The sequence below is a fragment of the Plectrocnemia conspersa genome, unplaced genomic scaffold (assembly GCF_051122295.1).
Source record: "Plectrocnemia conspersa isolate PC_06_02 unplaced genomic scaffold, ASM5112229v1 ptg000010l, whole genome shotgun sequence".
NCBI lineage: Eukaryota > Metazoa > Arthropoda > Insecta > Trichoptera > Polycentropodidae > Plectrocnemia > Plectrocnemia conspersa.
In genome coordinates, this window is record NW_028277174.1 from 31276757 (window position 1) to 31292370 (window position 15614).

Sequence of the window (15614 nt, forward strand, 5' to 3'; positions counted from 1 at the left end):
TAACATAACACAGTGAATTATAACCTTTTTAAATTGACATTCTTTAATATAATTTAGTTTAGCTTCATCGACATTCACTCGATGCCAAGCGTTCAGAAATATTTATTTTTGCAAAAGTCTTGATTTTTGCTTGATTTAGTAAATTTAGATATATGGGTACTTTTATTCTATCATTAAAGCATATTTTTTAATCATACTGAAAAATATAGGTTGCCATTCCCTAAGAACAGTAAACTTTCCCCCCCCCCCCGCCTCCTCTTCCATCCCGTCTCTTGAATTGATAGTAATAGTAATGCTATAGATCCCGATCGTGGCTGTCACTCACGACAACCCAGGTAGGAGGTCGCGCCTAGAATATAAAAGCTATATTTGTTAATGGGACGAAACTCCTGAGTCTTATTTAAGTACTGAACGAGGGCTGGCTACCCAAGGCCTTCTACCCGCATGCTTTTAGAGTGTCTATCCTGACAAATCCCATATAAACAAACTTATTAATGCTGACAGCGTATATATGAGGCGTTCAGGGCACAAAGGCCAAACTCGACATCTGACCAAAATTTTGAGATTGCCCCTATTCTATAATAAATTCACGAATTTATAAATTCGTGTGCTGATTTTTAGCCTTCTGATTACGAGCTCAAAGGGCAAACTATAATATCTATCTTTCTCATACTTGCGCAGTAGTTACGAGAAAGATAAATAGCTGTCGACTTCGCCCATACATAAACAAATTAATCTCGTTTTTTCATATAGTTCACAGCTTCAAATTTAGAATGTCCCTTATTCTACTAATTAAAAAGTCACTGACGACCTCTTCAAATGCTATATTAAAAGACATCTAAGAGAAAGAATTGCTTTGTATTTGTAAATAATAATTTTCCTTTTTTCATTATTAATTTGACGTGGTGAAAAGTTTGCATAGAATTAAGAATTCTTCCATTACTTCAATCCATTTTTCATAACTTTTATTAGATCATGTTGGGTTAATTTGTAATGGTTAAGGTTAGGTTTGCGTTTGAACAGTCGAATTGAGTGTCATGAATATGCACCTGCCAGTAAAATATAAATAATTATTAGTAAAAATATATAACTCACAGTGAAAATGTATTCATATATGATTTCACGGAAATGATATATTAAAAAAAAATATTTTCTGGATAGATTCGAGACGATTTTTTTTTAATTTTTTTTAAGGGATAACCAAAGATTTTTTATTTAGCTGTTTTCATGGAGGGGGGGGGGATTTGGTCAGTCCAACAGTGAAGCTCAATTATTTTATATATTGTTCATTTAAATTTTCCTCCAAAAATTTAATGAAAACCAAAAAATCGTTGTTTTGCGTTTATTTAATAATAATAAAAATATTACTGAAGTATTCCTTATAATAATTATAGTAATATTTTACTTACAAATAATATAATGAAAAATCGAAAAAAATCAATTTGTACCTCATTGCTTTTTTCATACTATGAGAATTTTATTTAATTCTAAATTTTACAAAAAATATAAAAAAATTCTAGTTGTTATCTATTTTCATACTAATTATATGGTGTGCAAGATAATAAGCAATAAATTTAATATGTCAAAAGACATTAATTTGCTTATCATTATTTACATAAAATATTTTCAACAAACATTTTGTAAAATTTCCGCATTCTAATATTACATAACAAAAATTTATATTCATTAAACACACAATTAAATGAAATCAAGTATTGTAATACATTTAATTGTAAAATTAGTTCCACCCTGTCAATAGACAGTGGTCGTAAAACTTTAAATTTAAGAACGAATATTATAGTTTTTAAATAGTAAAATAGTATAAAGCTACTAAAAGTTAATCATATAATGTAGTTAATTACAATGATTACAAACATTGTAAATTTAATAAAAGCAAATAAATATATGTGTAATCTATATGAAACGGGTAACCTAGTTACTAATTTATTATTTATTTTTATATTAATAAATTTATAAGTGTTCAACGCGTGACTGGTTGAGCTATCCTGAAGCGTGGGGTTGTATTGTTCGTCTCGTTTTCTCTCGCAACGAACAATACGTGCGAAAGAGACGAACGATCGAACGTTCTGCAGAATTATTGATTGTACGAAATGTTGCAAACTGGCCACGCAAGCGTATACTAAACAAAACATAACCTATAAACTATACGTCTTTAACGAAAGCTGAAATGTCAAATAATAAATATTTTAAAAAATATAAATAAAAAACAATAAACTTATTTTTTCATGGCTAAATAATGTTGTTTTATGGCTAACGTAGTAAAATAAAATAGTTCTAATTCAGAAACATAAAAGTATTTTTTGTATAGAAATTTAATAAAATGATGTCTGGTGGTATCTATATTTTATCTATTTATAATGTCTGATCATGAATAATGCCTAATGTCAGTGACCTTGAGCAATTTCCATTAAGATGATTGCACCCATTTGGCGCACGCAATCACTCATTTAAATCTGGCCGGCAAATTTGGTCCTAAAACACTCTTACACGAAGATGGCTATAAAATAACGTATACATTTATTTAGTTTATATTATAAATTATAAAACAAAACACGTTATATAAACTAACTTAGTGTGGACAGCTGGTAATTTTATAACATTTAGTTTTAAAAACTTGTCGGGACCATCCATAATCGTTGCGATGAAATTAATTGCAAAAAAATCGCTAAAAGGCTCTCATAATTTGCGATTAGCATTCTTTGGATTTTCTAAAAAACGATGTTTTTATCTGCATAAGCGATATTGAATATTCAAACGGGCTTAATATCTATTAAACGGTATAAATTAACAGTTTCAAAACATCAACATAAAATCGTAAACTTTACATGAACAAATGCGAAGGTCGGTATATGTTTCGGTAAATTAAATTATATTTGTAACTTATGAAACTAAATGTATTTTTAATAATTATAACGAGATGTTGATGATAATAATACAAAAACAATTCTTAAAATACCATATGAATAATAGGTATTATTTTTTGTATTAAATTATGTATTATTTTATTTTAACGAAGGCTTTTCATTTTCAATTGAATTTCATGTCTAGCAATGAATATTACCATTTTGTCTTAAAATACCAACATTTAGTCAAAATATAATTTTCGATATAATTTAAATGCGAAACATTTATTCTTAAAATAAAAGTAATAACTACCGATAACTTATATAGCGTTCGATTGTTTACGAACTGTCTATTTTTTCAAATTACTGACCATTTAATAACAATACTGATTGTTTAGTTGAATCAATGACCAAATTAATACTGAAAAAGATTGGCGCTTAAAGTGTAAATTCACTAATTTTACTTTTGGACGAAAAGACTGGAACGTGGGAAACGTAATCCGTTCATTGAATGTCTATTGATGACTCATCCCTTATCTCGCTGCTATTCGATTAATGAGTCATCCCTTATCTTGATTCCGTAATTATGACTGTGTTACACATGTCGGCCACCGCAATCTTAAAGTTTGTTTAGTAACTGATACGAGAGGCCAACCTTTACAACTGTGGGCCATTATGTCTGGTCCGACTGATTTTGGTAATCTATACTTGCCGATGACTTTATTGTGCTTTGCGCTCATAATCTCGGGCTTTCTGCGTGCCATTAGAAACATTTTTTGAAGCGCGAGATGAGCGCAAAACATGTATAACTGTCGGCAATTTAAAATTACTAAAATCAGTCGAGCCAAACATAGTGGCCCACAAAATAATTAAGGTGAAGTTCCGCAATTTCTCTAAGGAGTTTTCTCTTTTTGTCAGATTGTATAATACACATGGTTTCAGAAACCAAGAGAAATTATGTTAAAAATATTAAAATAATACTATTGACAATGGCATTCCTAGCTATATTTATCTTATCTTCAAAGGTTGCTCGTGAGTACCGCATGGAATAGTATGCATAATTGTGCAATAACTAGCTGAAAACGCCATTTTTAACCACAAAGCATTGAATAGCCACGGTCATCCAAACGGACGTATTTATTTCTTCTTCATTCTTTACAATCGCTTCGTGGTCGAACTATTCAATTATTCTTCTGTACCATAGTTTATTCATCAGCCTGGACAGACATTCTTCAATAATTGATTTGTTTATGTATCATCGCACGACATTCTAAAAGGAAAAACATTTTCATCCGACCAGATTCTAAGTTGATTCCGAAGAGTCAGCAGTTTTCCGATCATGGACTACCCGGAAAATTCTTCTATTATGAACGCTACAAATGACTCGAGTTTTCATCTTCCTGGAGGATACCTGTCTGAATTGGAAGTAGAAGACACAAATTGGATACTCACATCTTCCTTTATTATATTTACCATGCAGACAGGTACGATATTTTATTCTATATTGTATTTTTATCACGTTTTTATAATTGCAAATTTATTGATAAACTCTTTAACATTTTTCCATAAACCGGTTAATAAGTAAAATTCCACGATTTTTTCCAAGAATTTTAGTTTCTTAGATTACGATGAGGTGAATTTTAGACTAGTTAAAATGTAAAGTACTATGTGAATTTATGTACATGATTTTCTTATTATTTGATTAGAAATACTGATAGTTTTTACATACACCTACAATACTTTTTATTGATTTGATGCAAAAGTATTTGTTTTAATACCCGTTTTTTAATAATAAAAAACTTTAATAATACATATATATGTAATAAGGTGTATTTAATAAATAATAATTTCCATAATTATGTAAAACGTATAGATCAGTTAATATATTAATCCTATTATTTAAGTTTTAGGGCGAAAAATTCATCTATGTATGTTTTACTTTCTTCTACAGTTTCTTTACTACTAAAAAAATATGCAGGGGGTCAAAATAAATAGTAATTGCTAGTGAAGTCCAGGGACAATGAGGGATGTTATGGACGTTTGATTAGTCAATATTAAAATTTTCTGCAAGTTGTCTTGAGGTCAGTCGAGGGTCTGCCTCGAGATTTTAGTCATTAACTTTGATGGGACCTCTAGCGGGACTCGTATTCCAGTGATAAATCCCTGGAATGAAACTTATTGAACCAAAGAAGACACGTTCAAGTTTTCACTATATGTTTAATTAATATTAACATATGTTATTAGTCACTGTAGTCACATTACTTTATATTTTAAATTTAAATAACATTATTTATTATTTCAAATTGGAGGTTTTTACACGACCGAAGCTAAAACGAAACTGACCAACAGTTAAGTAGAAAATGTCCCTTTTTATTAATGACAAAAATATCGGTTTTAAAACCAGGTACGACCATTTAAACTTTCTGAAAAAGTGCCATTAAAACAACAGTAACTTTCATATCAACCTATAATAAAAGTGACGACACGAAGGGTGTTAATCAGGCGTGTACGGTGATATTCGTTCCCTTTCGCTCGCTCACTCGCGTGTTAAGTAACGAGTGTGAGTGAGAGATAAGGGCGTGCGTTACATGTGTTCCGCACGTTCATTTCTTCTCGCTCACTCTCGTCACTTAACACGCGAGCGAGCGAAAAGGCGTGTATCTCACCGTACGCGCATGGTGTTAACACGTATAGACAATATGAAAATAATCTAATGTACATGTTTTACCTTTAAGGTTTCGGTATGCTGGAAGCTGGATGTGTTTCCATTAAGAATGAAGTCAACATTATGATGAAAAATGTCGTTGATATAGTGGTTGGAGGTTTGCTTCAAATGTAAAAAATCTTTCTAAGATAAAATACAATTAGTGCTAATATTTTTTTTATTCAGGAATCACCTATTGGATGTTTGGTTATGGCATGTCTTTCGGCAAAGGTCCTTATACAAATCCTTTCATAGGAATAGGAGGATTTTTCATAGACCCATCCATCGGTAACCTAGAAATGGGTCCAGAATTCGCTGCGTTCATATTTCAACTATCATTTGCAACTACAGCCACGACTATAGTCAGCGGAGCGATGGCTGAGAGGTATTGAAATAATTTATTTACGTTAAAAATCAAACCAAGAGTTGTACTTGAATTATTTATTATTCAGGTGTAATTTTAAAGCCTATTGCATCTTCTCATTCTTAAATACTTTGGTGTATTGTATACCTGCTGGTTGGGTATGGGGAGAGCATGGATTTTTATACAATCTTGGAGCTGTGGACATTGCTGGTTCTGGACCTGTGCATTTAATAGGTAAGCTACTCTAATAACTATGAATTTATATATTTATTAACATAAAATATTATTTAAGGAGGTGCTGCTGCATTTGCATCGGCAGCCATGCTAGGTCCTCGCTTAGGAAGGTACAGCAAAGGAAGGACACCTTTACCCCCCGGGTCCCCAGTCAATGCTGTTTTAGGACTTTTTGTTTTGTGGTGGGGGTGGTTAGCTTTCAACTCTGGAAGCACTTATGGGGTTAGTATTGATTTTGTGTACTTTAAAACGCACAATAATCAAAGTTTGTTAATCGAAGGTCTAATGTCATAATCACTCAAGGTCAGGTCTGATTGTTTTTCGACGGAAAATCGATTTTCTTTATTATTTTGACACGCAAAGTGAATTAAGAATTCGTGTAAACAAATTAAATGATTTTGGACACAATAATGTTGATATATGTAGGTACATCCAGGGGCGAATTGATCCATTTTTGCCTGTCAAAATAATAAAGAAAATTGCGAAAATATTTTTTATTTTAACAGAAAATAACAATTTATTAATAAAATATTCATATATTTTTCGATAAATTTTCATAATCGATAAAATTTTTAGTTTTTTTAAATAATTTATTCCAAACCGCATATTTTTCTGACCCTTCCTGTACCATAAATTTAAAATTATGGTAAAGTAATATTTGAATATTATTATATATTTTATTTAGATTGAGTTGATAATATATGGGAGTGGGGAAGAGGGCAATTAAGATATTGCCTGGGGCGCTAAATAGGTTAGGTCGGCCCTGAATACACTCTCAGATCAGGATCTTCCATCTGGAACATCCACAAGTCAGAACTTGCCCTTCCTACTACTTCGCTTCACTATTCGAAATTAATAATATACAAACTATGCATTCTATAAAATTAAACGCACGACTGCAAGGTTCGCATAAAGTAATATTTTTCTGCCACTGAATAAGCCGCAGAACTTTAAAGTTTGGCAGCCTCTGTTATAAAATATTAATGCGGATAACTATTACTTTTAATTACTCATCAAAAAATTAACGCCAATTATTATTTGTTTATAATATTTTAAAATGACCAAAAAGCATAATTAGCTTACATTTTTGTAATATTGAATTAATTAAAAATCACATGCTCGTAAATATTTTTATTTTGGCCAAAAAGCGACTTTTTTTATTATGGCATTCTATTAAAATGAACGCCGAATCTAATATGTTTTGCTTGTAAAAGGACTAAGTTAATTTATATACTCTTATATAATATATCAGAAATAAAATAAATGTAATGAGCACTTAATCATTCATTGTGTTCGTGACATTTTGCGCATACTGTATGTCGCTTAGTTTCATCAAACAAGTTGGAAGCTTTTGAATGATTTTTTTTAATTTGTAATCATTACTTACTTTTTTATCATAGTCATAATGGTTTATTTGAATATACATTTATAATAAAAAGCTTGTTTGCTTTTTTATATACTTTTTTAATGGGACTTTGCTTTTAATAAGTGAGAATCGAATAAAGCATAACTAAACTGAATTTTGGTCAATAGTAGAGCGCAAAAACTGCCCCTTGCATATTCACCACCTGCCTCCCCCAACCCTCAAATGACGCCCCTGTTACACTTGAATAGTGCTTTAAAATGTCCACCCATCTCTCCCCCCAATACCCTACTTACTCCGCAATAAATAAATAAAAATATTACAATATTTCAACTATATCGTATTCTTAATTTAATCAATGCAACGTCTTATATTTCGCACAATAAATCACATTCTTCTCGATATACGTTAAATCGGTTCTACAGACGCCCCTTTTATGTCCGTCTTTTACGACTTTGGCTGAGCAATAACATCCAATGCTTTCTCTTCAGATGCATTTGTGATACGAACTTTCGATATTATTGATACCCAAAGTCCTTGAATTAATTTTAACTTGTTAAATATTGTTTATGGGTTCAGTGGTTTTAAATATTTTGTATTAATACATAAATTAGTTTTTAAAATAAATATTTCAAGGTGAACCGATCAATATTGCCTCAATTGTACGTTTAAATAATTACAGGTCAGCGGAGCTAAATGGCAGTATGCTGCACGTGCTGCTGTAATGACAATGATTGGTTCTTTCGGCGGAGGATGTTTTGGTTTATTGTCAGTATATTAGAATAAAATGTATAGTAGAGTGATATATTATTAATTTACTTTAAAAATAATAGGTATTCTTTGATACGTTTCAAAGGGAAGATAGACGTGATGGATTTAATAAACAGCATTTTAGGTTCTTTAGTATCAGTTACAGGTATGTATGATGGTACGATTTTTCCTCACGAATTATTATTGCGATTTATGTAATGCTTTAATGACTGCAGCCGGATGTTTCCTGTATCATTCTTGGGAAGCATTTATAATTGGTGTAATAGGAGGCGCCATAACATGTTTCACCACGCCGTTAGTCGACATCATGAAAGTAGACGATCCGGTCGGGGCTTCAGCCGTTCATGGATTCGGAGGATTATGGGGTATACATGTTTATTCAATATGATTATATCATTATAAATTTTATGGCTTATCGTTTCCTCATAGGTGTAATTGCAGTTGGATTCTTTGCAGACAATCCAGAACCTTTGGATACAACTCGTGGGCGTTGCGGCTTATTTAAAGGTCGTAAATAAAGTTGTATGTTCAACGAAACGTATTTAATATATATATGTGAAATTATACAATAGGAGGCGGATGGTATTTGGTTAAAGTTCAATTTTTATCAGCATTTTGTTTGATGGTATGGGGCTTAGCGAGTACTGCTGCACTACTATGGTTAATAAACCTCTTTGTGCCGATACGAATGACTGAAGAAGAAGAATTGTTAGGTGCTGATATAACCGAACACATGATTAGACATGGCCAGGTATTATAAACATAACACAAATAAAATTATACGAGTTTTTGAGTCTGAGTCAAATGAAAACAATGTGAGCCTTTCGTGCACCTCTTAACCCAACCTCTTTGATCCCATTGCCCCTTTGAGCGAGCAAGTTTTGTCCTTACCAGGCAAGTGGCAAAGTCCTTGACTTGAGGGTGCTGCCGCTCTGCTCTACGGTTGGCGATAGAAGTTCTCTGGTATTTATCTAGAGTGATTCTGGGAAGAACGCAATTATCTTGTTACCTAGCCGTTGCTAATGGGTGGCAATTGGCCTCCACAAAAAATATAATTAATCTTAAAATAATGACAGCATAACCTATAGTTGTGTGCAAAATTTCTTCAGTTTATATGGGAAGGTATAGCACCATTCCTTGCTCGCTATCTTTTTTTATAATTGGTTGTAATAAGCCCAGGTTTTATCTCCAGAATCACATTTTGCTTTGAAACACTCAAAAGGTGGCAGGCAGCTAGCTTGGTACAATCTGGCAGATACTTTATGGATCAGCAGAACACATGAAAGATGTGGTGTGCTAATCCACGATTTCACTTCAAAAATGAAGCATTTTAGTAATATAAACGCACCGTTTCGGAAATTTCAATAGTTTTATACTAACACTACTCAAAAAACGTTGCTTAACTTTGGTGCCTTCGTGCTTAATGCCTGATTTTTATTGCTACATGTCGGCTACTCTTTAAGCTTTCGGATTTGAGGCCAAATGTGTAAAGCTTGTCATGTGAATCAATCATATGTTTTTTATTTCACATAGTAAATTAGTGTTAGTGTGACTTTATCAGCCAGTAAAACGTCTATATATATGATATATATTATTATAAAGGTATTATTTATACATGTGTCAGTATCAGGCGGCGGTGTCGAATGCAGAAGAGTTCATTTTACCCAATAAGGTTGCGTCCAAAACAGTGGTGTAGCTATGGGGGGGGCGGAGGGGGCGGGCCGCCCCGGGCGGCACTTGCTTGGGGGCGGCATATTCGCGATGGGATCGTCTAGTGTGATTCTTAATTCTGAATGCACTGAAACATATATAAATCCACGAATAACAAGAGCTTAATAATAACCAATTTATTATTTTAAAAAATGCTGATTTTATGACCCTGTAAAAAATGTATGGGAGGGGGCGGCAATTTTAAGGATTGCCCTGGGCGGCACATACCCTAGCTACGCCACTGGTCCAAAATAAAGTAGTAACTTAAGAGTTGGCCATGGTGACTCTTACTACTTTTTTAAGTTTCTTATTATTAAGTTTCAAGTTATGTTATCTCACTGAAGCTTGTGCAAATTAATTTATTTTTATTTTTATAAATTAGGACGTATTATTAAACTTCGCCTGTCTATGTTTATCCGGGTGATCCTTTATAAATAAAACCATTGTGGTCAATTCCCGATGTCCACCTAATAATCATAAATACGAATGACTACTTGTTATGCGAAACAGTACTGTTTCTGCGAAAACACTATATTTATTATTATGTAAGTGCAGTATTTAGTGCTAGCGGTAACAAACGGTTATACAAGTTATGGTTGGCTAGCTCTTTTGTGTTTTAATATGACAATTTCTCACAAGGGTTTGTTAATAAAGCGCCTCTATAAAAGATGACACTTTTTAATAATGAATTATGTAAGACTGCTACATAATATTGGATAAAACGCAGCTTAAACAAATTCCATGCTGATTTATTTTGACCAATTGTATCATTTTACTTTTGAGGTGGTCAACCATAATGACTCTGTAGTCATAATAATAATACACCTGTCCCTATCATTTCAAGTCCTTCTCTCAATTTTCAACAATCATCCTAACAATTTAAACGCGTTTTTTTTTATTACTGCAATTTGAAGGTTTTCATTTGATTCATTCTTTTACACATAATAACCTGATGTACATCTACATAATATGTGTTTCAATTACAAAATAGATTGGAATTACAAGAATGATGGAAACTCTAAGACCTTATTACAAAGAAATCGAAGAACTAGAGGCCATAAATCCTATTGGTACAAACATGGGTCATTATTATTACATAGAACAAAAATATCCAGTAAATATTACACTTTATATTGGACTCATTTATATAAATTATTTTTAAATGTGGTTTTATATTTCAGTCAAACGATTTAGATGATTCTTCGCTTTATAATGAAAATCGTGGAAAATTTAATAAAGCACCTCATACTATAAATTTACCAACTTCAAAAAACAAGACTATATCTGAATACATTCAATACAACGGCAAAGATGTTGGTGTATTACAAATACCAAGAATCAAAACAAACAACGTTATGATTCGAATGCCCAGAATTAAAGTTATGCCACAAAATCAAAATACTGTTTTGCCCGAAGGTCATATGCAATGGATTAATTAAACGCAGTTATGTTAACAATTTTTTTATTCAGTTTAAGTACACTAGTTAGTTAAGAATAGTCATTGTAATGTTGACTATTCACTTTAGTACGTTTTAATAAAATAAATGTTTGTTTAAAGAAAATGTTTAATTTTACAATAAACTAAATGTTTGCATTAAAAAATAAAATTATTGGTAGAAGTTGTTCATTCTTGATATTTAATCACTTAATTGTTAGTATTCAAGGACTAGTTAAATTTATTTTAATAATATATTTACAACGTATTAAGTAAAAATGTAATTTTTAAAAGTAATAAGCGACGACTCCTTCAACGTTAAGAGGAATTTTTAATATTAGAGTAACGTTTCACAATTGCACATTAGTATTAAAATGTACTTAAAAATAGTAGCACCTTCAAAATTACTATTGTCGCGTCGGAGTGTTTACGTTTAAGACTTACTAAACATACTATGAATATGTTAAGCAATTTACAACAATTACTTAGTACAACCAAATCGATTGAAATGGGATTCAACCTGCACAAGTTGAACCGCAAACGCACATACCGTGTTAAATTGTTTATGTCTTTCACTTTGCAAACATCAAATTACATAAAGCAACTCCTATCACAAGTGCTATCAAATGTCCTTTCACTCTTAAAGACGTCGCTGAGCTGAACGTTGAGTTCACCAAACCGACGCTTTGTGGCTTTTCACGAACTGTGGCCTTTAAAACTTCTTCAGGATGATCTTCGTGTTCCAGCATCTGATTGGCTATCTTTAAGCTTCTCAATAGTTTAGGAATGTCATCTAGATATTAAAAAAACGATTGAGGGGAAATAGTTCAAGGAATAATTTGTTTATCTTAACATACCCGCTTCGTTGTTATCGTCTTCGACTTTGATGAACGTCGTTAATGATATTTCAAACAGTTTATTGATATCATTTCCTTGAATACTTCTTCTCCTTCTTCCATATCCTATCGCTCCATTACTACATTGTATCTAAAAAATCATATTATGATTAAATATTATTTCATTAATATATGTACATTTTATATAAAGTTATTTACCCCTTCACATTTATCTAAGCATACATTAACAGTGCCTCTGAATTGAACATAAGTAGTATCTGGAAACTTGAATGCTCTAAATTTAGCTTCTAAAGAGTCACCGTCAGTCGTTATAAAGTTGTCAAAAAGATACGGATCAACCGAGCAACTAAAATTTCAACTTTGTGTCAATATATTATAAAAATATATAATCACCATTATATTGTTCATTATACCCATTAAAGACAATAGTTTCTTGTTGAGTGGCAGTGTCTGATACTTGTAAATGATTTACCATCAAGCCATAAACCGGAGCTGAGTCTTTATTCAAGAAAACTTTCATAGTCAACGGAGTGCCTGGTCTCACCGATATCTCTCCGGATACTCTGAAATATTAAAATGTCAATAAAATACAAACTCAAAGACTCATTATATATATTATAAACACATACTCTTTTCCATTTTGACTAACAGCGACCCCTAATTGAGGTTCTGGAGCTCGTTCCGTTAGAGTCGTTGTGATGTCCAGATTTCTGTAAAGACATATCAAGAACTATAGAACATATTCCAGTGTAGCATTTCATTTATATAACTTACTCTGGCTCTTGGAATCCTGCTGGTAAATCTAAATCTCTTTTGTGAAGTTTATGAATATCCACGGGAACAACGGGTCCGATTGAACATCTCACCGATAATACCTCCCGGCTGTTCTCGCTCTCCACAACAATTTTGTGATAAAATACTCGTTTACCCTTTAAAATACACATTGTTAAAGCAAATAATTATATATTTATAAAGCAATTTTTATATGTTACCGTCGGTTGATATAAAAGTCTAGTAACGCCACATTGATGAACGTCGTTTAAGTCTAATTTAAATATAGCCGCTCCGTCGGTGATCAAAGGAGCACATATTTCATAACCTGAAAATTAAAGTACGTTTGTTAATTCTAAGTATATTCATAAAATTAATTAGCTATTATCTTATATGAATATACCTTTTAATTGATCGAGATATGCTCTTTCGTTGTCGGTATCCAAAGGAACGACGACAGTCATCATATCAGCAGCACAATTGACTTTAGCTTGCTTTCCTGAAATTCAGACATAAATATTTAATAAATATATAGTACTAATACAAAGAAAAAAAGCAATTATTTACATTAATGTGAGACAAGAAACCTTTATCAGTGGGAAATTATACGTTATATTATTTGTATACATCTTATAATGAAATTATAAAATTATTTAACTGCTATTTTTAGATAGTTTTATAAATATACTGCAATTGAGTTAAAGAACTATTATTAGAGTAATTTATAATATTGTTTTATTATATATGTATGTACCAATTCCCTTCACAATTTTACATCTAACGACCTGAATAAAATTACTTGAAATAAATGTGTAAAATAAATTAAATATCATTTATTCCAAAATGTACCCAGTTATACTCTAGGACACTCCCAATTTTTGCAAAAGAATAATCAGATAAAAATTGAAATACTCATATGGTTCATATGGGATTCGAACCCAGGTATCTCAGTTGTAAGTCATTGACTTACATTAATGTTTAACTTAGCATAATGTCATATTTATGTAGTGATACCGTTTTCTAAAAGACCGCCTTTCTATATATTAATATAATATAGCGATAAAGTTTATCTTGATTGATTTAAATATTATTTTTTTATAACCATAACCATAAATATTATTATAAAAAATCATAGTAATATATTTTGTATCAAATTCACGCACATAATTTATTTATTGTAAATCTTCCGTTGTAACATGACAGGCGTTAGCCCGATGCGTTACAACTGGGTAGGCACAATCAATACTTACAAATAAATAGTGAGACACCAGACATATTCTAATGTGTAATTAGTGACATATATTTGATTAATTATAAATGGCTCATATTTTTCGGGTCAAAATTTAATACAGTTTTGGTAAGAATTCCTATTAAATGGTTAGAATTTAAATTGGACTGGTAAGAAGTATTAAATGGTAAAAATTATTTTGACAGATGTTTATCAAAGTATTATCAAACCACTTCTGATATAATAATGTTGATCAAAATATATTCAAACCGAATTTTGGCCAATAGGAGAACGCAAAAAACAATTATCACTTCTCAATTATCACTTCAATTATCACACCGTCGCAGTGGGAACGCTCGTTACCGAGCGTTCCCACTGCGACGGTGCCGACACGATTTTATTGCTTTTGACGTGGATTTTTGACTTCTGAGAAGTGATAATTGTTTTTTGCGTTCTCCTATTGGTCAAAATTCGGTTTGGATGTGCTTCATTAGCTTCTCACTTATTATATGTCGTTATCTTCGAGAATCACAATCACGTCCTCTTTTGATGATCGCCGGGACTAGGACTTCCGCACTTGCCGACTTGCTTATGACTGTGGCCATCTGGCTCCTTTATAGGCTGGCATTACGCATTATGTTTAATGTCAGCTACTAAGAGCTGGTGCTAATGTTTTCGACAATCGTGACGCATTGGGATAACCTGTTACGATGGTATTAATTTAATTTAATTTAAATAAATAAATATTAAATATTGTTATTAAAAGTTCTTTTATGAAGTGTGCTGTGGATTCTAAACAGGGATATAGCTTAGGGTGTGCAGGTGGGGTAATTTGTTCCCTTATTGCATTTGGCCAGAAAAATGCATATAATTTAATGAAATATTATGAATCTTGATGAAGTCGAAATATTAAAAAAAATTATCACGGACTAGCTAACTTTTGCCCCCCTCCCTAGAAAAAGCTGAAATGATTTTCCTGCAAAGGAGTGCTGTATTGTATTGACTAGCCGAATTACAAGTCGACCTATATTATAAGTGCTGTCATCTCCAGCTGTTCAAATTGAAACTAACAGAAAATAAAAATTCTGTTTCACCCCTTAATCGTCGCATTAGTCTAAACGTTAAAAGTAGGCAGAACAATGGTACTTTCCTTATTATTAAAAGTGTATAAAAACAAACTTCGCGCCTTCGAGAACTTCCATCTGGAACTTTAATGAGACACTTTTGGCTTGGAACACATGATAGTATCCGAACTTGTATCTATGAGACGCAGACAAAGCTACAAGAACTTAACGTATCTATAGTAATTACCC

At 31.9% G+C, this 15614-nt stretch overlaps 2 protein-coding genes across 2 annotated transcripts in view; one reads left to right on the forward strand and one right to left on the reverse strand.

Moving 5' to 3' along the window:
- The first annotated feature begins 4094 nt into the window (after positions 1–4094).
- Amt (Ammonium transporter) lies at positions 4095–11572 on the forward strand. The gene is made up of 12 exons (XM_088195234.1): positions 4095–4348; positions 5600–5686; positions 5755–5953; positions 6021–6166; positions 6225–6388; positions 8212–8297; positions 8363–8445; positions 8516–8665; positions 8730–8807; positions 8873–9051; positions 11002–11124; positions 11192–11572. Exons 1-12 carry the CDS (start codon positions 4204–4206, stop codon positions 11447–11449), a joined length of 1698 nt encoding a protein of 565 aa, XP_088051360.1. The 5' UTR covers positions 4095–4203; the 3' UTR covers positions 11450–11572.
- The window catches only part of qsm (Zona pelucida superfamily protein qsm), a 33267-nt gene continuing 29111 nt past the window's right edge, over positions 11459–15614 (reverse strand). The window contains exons 3-10 of the mRNA XM_088195262.1: positions 13477–13572; positions 13295–13401; positions 13077–13231; positions 12932–13012; positions 12716–12865; positions 12501–12648; positions 12303–12432; positions 11459–12238 (exon numbers count right to left, since the gene is read on the reverse strand). Coding sequence (XP_088051388.1) covers positions 12018–12238; positions 12303–12432; positions 12501–12648; positions 12716–12865; positions 12932–13012; positions 13077–13231; positions 13295–13401; positions 13477–13572 — 1088 coding nt within the window. The 3' untranslated portion in view covers positions 11459–12017. The remainder of the gene's footprint in view (positions 12239–12302; positions 12433–12500; positions 12649–12715; positions 12866–12931; positions 13013–13076; positions 13232–13294; positions 13402–13476; positions 13573–15614) is intronic.